General features: G+C 56.7%; 1 protein-coding gene across 6 annotated transcripts; it reads right to left on the reverse strand.

The window, feature by feature from the left end:
• Window positions 1-39: 39 nt before the first annotated feature.
• On the reverse strand, window positions 40-6,388 carry Men1 (menin 1). Of its 6 annotated transcripts, none has more exons than XM_004852457.3 (11): window positions 6,294-6,388; window positions 5,777-5,894; window positions 5,434-5,686; window positions 4,319-4,527; window positions 3,975-4,103; window positions 3,638-3,678; window positions 3,479-3,566; window positions 2,694-2,830; window positions 2,129-2,264; window positions 1,525-1,689; window positions 40-1,340 (listed from the first exon to the last, which is right to left on the reverse strand). In XM_004852457.3, coding segments are annotated over exons 1-11 (1,761 nt in total). In that variant the 5' UTR covers window positions 6,296-6,388; the 3' UTR covers window positions 40-857. The 6 variants fall into 6 exon arrangements, with proteins under 6 accessions (XP_004852514.1, XP_087061413.1, XP_004852512.1 ...); XM_087205287.1 differs by having other exon boundaries at window positions 6,282-6,356; XM_004852455.3 differs by having other exon boundaries at window positions 5,434-5,894.
• Between the last annotated feature and the right edge of the window lie 3 nt (window positions 6,389-6,391).

Below are 6,391 nucleotides of genomic sequence, written 5' to 3' on the forward strand. Positions count from 1 at the left end.
CCACTCCCCGCCCAGTTTCCCAGATGAAACACGCACACGTTTGTTTTTTTTAACAAAATCTATTCATCTTCCTTGCAACTGAAAAATAAATCTATGTACAAAACAGGAAGCGATCAGCTCCCCCACTCCCAACCTCCTGCAGATTTCCTCCCGGGTCCCCGTAATGAGCTGACCCTCGGGGAGGTTCCCAGAGGGTCGGAAGAGGTCCTGCTCTGATCTGGGGCCAGTTTGGTCAGGAAGGGGGCGGGGCTCAGGAGTCGCACAGGCTGGGGGCGGGGCTTCGCCTCCCGGCCTCTAGGGGTCGGGAGGAAAGGAAACTGGTCTCCAAATTCTGGCAGTTGGGACTTTAGTTCTTTGGGGCAAGGTCTTGGATTCCCAAGGGATGGAATTCTCAAGCGCAGAAATGTACTCCTAGCCGCTGATTGGGGTCCTCGACTTCCGGACTGAAGGCGGAACCGCGCTGCCCCCAGCGTTAAGACCCAATCCTTTGTTGCCCTGGAGTGGGGAGGAAGCCTGAGGGACATGGTTGGCCTAGGGTTAGAGCTTCCATTCCGAGGTGGGGCCCGAGTTTACAGAGATTGGACCTTTAAGGATTGGTGCCCAGGACTTCGGTGAGGTTCCAACCAGCAGGTTAGGATCATGGGAAATGGGACCTGTATTCTAAGGACTGAGCCAAGACTCTGGGTTCTAAACTGGGATGAATCGTTGGTTCAGGCTCGAGGTAAACGGTCCTTAAGCCGGGAACCCAGAGTTCCAGACAGCCCTGGGCCCCGAGGGGGACGGGGGCGGGGGTGGAGGGGTGGTGGTTGAGGTCAGGGTAGGGCCCTTGTCGTGAGCTGCAGGAAGTCCCCGGCAGTTCAGAGGCCCTTGCGCTGCCGCTTGAGGAAAGAGAGAGTGTAGTCGCTGGGCGTGGACACCTTCTGCTTCTTCATTTGCACTTGCGACTGCGCGGTGAGCTGCAGCTTGATGGCGCTCGAGTTGATTTTGGTGGCTACCAGCAGCTCCTTCATGCCCTTCATCTTCTCGCTCTGGAAAGTGAGCACAGGGCCCTCCGGTGGTGGTGACACAGCTGGCGCAGGCACCTGAGCGGTGCTGCCGCCTTCAGGGACCCGGACAGTGCCTGGGACCATCCCTGGGGGTTTCCGAGGGGGTCCTGACCCCACACCCTGGCCTGAGCTGGGACCCTTGTCCAGCGCAGGCTTCTTGGGAGGTGGTGGCTCCTCGGGCTTGGATTCGCGCCGAGGGCCTCGCCTGCGGCCTTCCCGGGCTTCCTCTCCCCAAGGCTCCTCGGCTTCAGCTGCCTCAGCATCTCGGCTCACTATGTGCACCTTCTGCCGCACCTGGGGGAAAAAGGGTGCAGGTCACTGGCTTGAACTCTAAGGCCCTCCCACAGCCATCTCATTCTAGGGGTCTCATGTCTCATCTACACCCAAGGAGGATGAACAAGTATTGCTTCTCAGCTACAATCATCTGACTCCCCCGTGGCCCCTGTTACCACCTATAGTGCCCAGCCCTCCCCCTCACCTGTCCCTCAAAGCGGCCCAAGGACTGCACAAGGAAAGTGGCCCAGCCCACATGCAGCACAGGCGTGGGGCTGCCCTCCTCCCATTTGCAGATGCCGTCGTAGAACCGCAGCAGGTGAGCGAAGCACTCAGGGTCTTGGAGGGCAGATCCCTGGCTCTGGGTGCCCTGGACAGAGGGAGGAAAGGGCACAGGTCAGACTCTTATCCCTTAGCAAAGGGCACAGCCCAGGCCCCTACCAATGACAGCTCTGGGCATAGAAGTATGCATGGTCAGGAGCATTCTTAGAGCCTTCTTCCTTTTACCAAGCCAGTCCTCAGCCAGGATGGAGGGAGGGGGACCATCCATCACCTCTATCTTACTGTCTGAGGACCCTGGCTATGAAAGAGATGGGCTTCCATTCCATTTACCTGAGGGCAGGGGCAAAACCCCCTACAACACTCCCTCAAGCCCATACCTGGGACCTTGGCTACAACAAAAGAATGTAGCCACCTGCTCTGGACCACCTTCCACATGCAGTCCCCAGTCCTGGCTATGTAGTTCCATGTCCTGTAAGAGGGGCCTGCCCAGGTGGGAGGTGGACACTGGTGGCATTCTAGCCCTTCACCTGGGTCTGCTCCCCTGGCCGATCTTCGCCTGCTTCCAGCAAGCTGGCTGCCTCCTTCAGTAGGTTAGGGATGACATCATTGGCTACTTCAAAGAATTCCTTGTAGATCTCTTCATCCTCTCGGCAGTAGTTGTAGCTGTGAGAGCATGGGGGGTTGTGGGGTCGCAGCCATGGCAGACAGCCCCAGGGAGCTGTGAGGGATGGGGCCAGGTTTCTCCCCTCTGGGCTTCATGAGCAGCTGGGGTCCTCACTCCTCTTAGATGATGGTGTCTGTGTCAGCTCAGGGCAACAGTGAGGGGTGGGTATTGGGCGAGAGGTGGAAGTCTCACTGGAGAATGACAGTGATTAGAAACTGGGAGGAGAGACAAGGAAGGCAAAGGCATGAGGCTGTGATCAGAGGTCCCTACCTCCTGGATGATGGTGGCCTTGGCTGCATAGGGACTGAATGGAGGGGGAACAGGGCTTGGGGCCAGGTCTCACACCTGGATGAGAATGGTTGGAAACCAAGTAGAGAGAAAGGAAAGAACAAGCTGGAGGTCCTTTGGGGTTGGGGTAGGGTCCTCACTCTTGGATGACAGTGGCTGTGTCTGCCCAGGCCTGCAGGGCTTCACGCACATTGCGATTTCGACAGTGGTAGCCAGCCAGGTACATGTAAGGGTAGATGTGCTCATCCCGGTAGTAGGTCTTGGCTGAGGCAATGCCCTGGAAGGAGAGGGTAGAGAAGCCTCAGGGAGGCAGCCCCCAGCAGCCTAGGCTGGCATGAGTGCCCCATCAGGTCCCATTCAGGAGGGGTAAAAGGAAGATCCCAAAGAGTCTTCCCACCTCCAATCCCACCCTTACTCCCTGCTAGACCCTCTACCAGGTGCTCCTCCCTGGGCGTGGAGAGCTGTTTGCTGAGCCTGGGGCCAACCACAGAGGTAGGGGTCCCCACAGAACAGGGCTGTTCTGGGGAGGGCAGGAGCCTGAACTCCAAGCCCAGAGAAGCACTCTTTCCCAGGTTTCACACATACTCTTCTATATAAACATCAAAGACTTCTAAGCCCAAATCCCCCACACCCCACCCCCACCAAGTTAATACCCCCTCCTTAGTCCTCCCGCCACCTATGACCTGTTATACACCAGAAGGACAAGAGGAAGCAAAAAATGCAGGATGTGGAGACATATCCAGGGCCTGCCAATACTAGGCTGGGGAACCCAGGATAACCCTTGGACAGCTCTGCCTACACTGATGATGCACACAGGCAATAATCCCCCCAACACACAAAGTTCTTCTCACCTATGTCTCCTCCGTCCCCAGAAAGGTAGCCCCAGCTGGGCTCCCTCTTTTGCCCCCTCTTGAATTGACCTTACCTTGTGGTAGAGGGTGAGAGGATCTGGCCGGCCAGGGGTGGGCTCCAGCTCTTCCAGATCTGCCAGGTTCCCCAGTGCCATGGGGTACCTGGGAAAGAATCATAAGTCCAGGGTGTCACCCAGCCCTCTGGCCCTGTCAAACAACTTCCCCCTACTGACCTTTCCAGATGTCCCAAGTCATAGAGCAGCCAGAGCAGCTTCTAGAGACCAAAGAAGAGAGTTATGAGCTGGGGGCGGGGGGTGTTTACCAGGCAGAGCTTGGGTCCAGGTAAGAAGGACCAGAATTCAGGAACCAGCCTGTTAAGGGATCAAAGCTCTTTTATATCTCCATTTTACTTTCCCAAGAGCCTTGGGAAAGGCCAGGCCAGGAATTATCTACCCATTTTACAGAAGGAAAGATGCTCAGGAAAGGAAAGTGCCCTTGCCCAGGACCCCACAGCAAGTCACATCAGCAGCCTGACCTGGTTCCTGCCTGACCCTGGGGCCCACCCTTCACCTGCTGCAGCTGTAGCAGCTCCAGGGAGTCAGTGTGCAGGTCAATGGAAGGGTTGATGGCACACACCATGAATGCCACCTCCATCTTGCGGTCACAACGCATGTATGATCCTTTCAGGTACAGCCAGCTCTTAGAAGGAAGGGACAAGACCAGATTTCTCATGACAGCCCACTCAATGCTTACTTCAGGGAATGACAGCAGGAAAGGGGCTCATTTGTCTTCCCCTCTTGAAATATGTAGTGGGTGATGGGAAAAGGAGAATATGACCCAAGGAAGCAGAGTCCAGGGGATAACTTAAGGCTAGCAGAGTGTGAAGGGGACAACATGGGAGGGGAGTACGATACCCGCTCAGCTACACCTGCGTTGACCGTCTGGCCTCTGCGGTCCTCGTTGCCTTTGCCATGCCAGGTGACCTCAGCTGTCTGCTCCCCATTAGGCCCAAAAACTACCCAGGCGTGATCCTCAGACAGGGCCAGGTGGACATCCCGAAGACCCAGGGCCTGGCAGGCCCCTACCACAGCAAAGGCCACACCGGAGCTGTCCAGTTTAGTGCCTGTGGAAGTGAGGTTAGGTGATGAAAGAAGGTCCCCTGGCCTTTGAGCAAAAGGAAAGGGACTGGTTATGGATGGATGGGCCACACCCTCTCCCACAGCTCCAAAGCCTGTTGGCAAGGTTGTCCATCATCCCCTTGCTCCCAGCCTCTCCCTCCTCATTTACAACCCTGTTCCCAGCAAGACTTTTCTGGAGCAACTACAGGTCACCCCAACCTTTGACTCTATCCCTTCCCTTTCTCTGTAATCATGTATTTCTATTAATTTATGAATTTCCCTGTTTTATTGCACTTATTAGATTATAACAGGGTCAGCAAAAACAGGGCATCAAGGCCAATACTTTTTCACACAGCCACCAAAAGAGACTCCTCATTTATCACTGCCCTCTTTCCTGCTAAGCTCAGAAGCAGCCTCTGACTCCTTCTCAGTATGGCACTAGGACGAGACTGCACCAACTGGACTTGGCACAAAGACATTCTGTGTAAGCCTTGATACTTAAGTTTCTTCGTGTCAAGTGTATGGTCTGTTCCCTTTCAAAACATTCCTTCAGACATTTCATTTAGTTGTCCCAAATGTAGCCCTCCTTTGTCTCTTAACACCCCTCCCCATCTGCTGCCACATCGTGGGCCTCATGCTGGGCTTAGGACACAGGCATCTCAACGGCAGGAGTGGGGTTATGGTAGGTTAATAGGTTTGGAGCCAAAGAACCAGGTTCCAGTCCCAGCCCTGCATTTTCTGACACTGGCACATCACTTCCCCTACTGAGCTCAGTTTCCCCAAATACAAAGGGAGAAATAACAACGGCCCCATTTCACAAAGTGTACAAGCAAAAGGGCTCTGTAAGCCACAGTGCTGAGATGAGGTGAGCCAAGATTCATTCTTGCCCCTGAAACCTGTTGGGCTCCAACCTGTGATGAAGCTGAAGAGGGATTGGATGTGGGCTCGGTCCTTGAAGTAGGAGCGGCTGAGGCTGTTCCATATAACGTCAGAGACCTTCTTCACCAGCTCGCGGCTGGAGACGCCTCCCTCCCGGGGGTAGAGCGACAAGTCGACGGCGCCACGGATCTGAGCGGTGAAGCGGGCATAGAGGGCAGCGATGATAGACAGGTCAGCCACGGGGAAGAAGGTGAGGCCGCCGGGAGGATCGGGAGCTGGGCTGGGCTGGAAGGAGAGCTCGGGCACGTTGGTGGGGATGACACGGTTGACAGCCAGGAAATGCTCCACGAAGCCCAGAACCAAGGAGAGGAGTACCAGGTCCGGCTCCTCTCGGCCCAGCTCTGCAGCGAACAGGCGCACCACGTCGTCGATGGAGCGCAGCGGGAACAGTGTCTTCTGGGCGGCCTTCAGCCCCATGGCGGCGGGCGGCGGCCTAGGAGCAAGCCCGGGGTTGGGGGGATAGGAGGGTCGGGCTTGGCCTGTGAGCCCCCTCCCAAGCTTGGCTAAGGTTCCAGCCCGCCCCCAACTCTGTGCATCCCCGCCTCCTCCAGCCTCTGCTCTTCAGCCGCCCCGCCTCAGTCCCGGAGACAGTCCCACCCCAGGCGTTTGGCCGAGGCTGTAGGCCCTCGGCATAGGCTGCAACCCAGGACCCCTCGGCCCGAAAGGGGTGTGCCTCAAAATCTCTCTGAGGGTCCCCAAAAGCTGGCCTGCCCCTCCCTATGACCAAACCTCCGGCCCCCTAGAGTTAATGCAGAAGGCGCCCCCAGACCAGTCCCTCTAAATCCAAAGGAGACTCCTGGCCTTGGTCCCCCGCGCCCACCTCCAGGCTTACATCCCACACAAGGCACCGCGGCACCCGCCGACTGGAGCCTTCTGGGAAATGGAGTCCCTCCCCTTTGCCCCGGACAGCCTGCCGGGAAGTGGAGTCCA

This window comes from Heterocephalus glaber, unplaced genomic scaffold, assembly GCF_053883595.1.
Source record: "Heterocephalus glaber isolate CG9 unplaced genomic scaffold, H.glaber_assembly_v1.0 deba00000594, whole genome shotgun sequence".
Taxonomy (NCBI): Eukaryota; Metazoa; Chordata; class Mammalia; order Rodentia; family Bathyergidae; genus Heterocephalus; species Heterocephalus glaber.

Excerpts from the sequence above, each read along its gene's own strand:
- Men1 (XM_004852455.3), bottom strand. Across the intron at positions 3,567-3,637 it reads GACTTGGGACATCTGGAAAG|GTACCCCATGGCACTGGGGA; the intron begins GTCAGTAGGGGG and ends ATTCTTTCCCAG. Across the intron at positions 2,265-2,693 it reads ACAGCCACTGTCATCCAAGA|CTACAACTACTGCCGAGAGG; the intron begins GTGAGGACCCTA and ends ATGCTCTCACAG.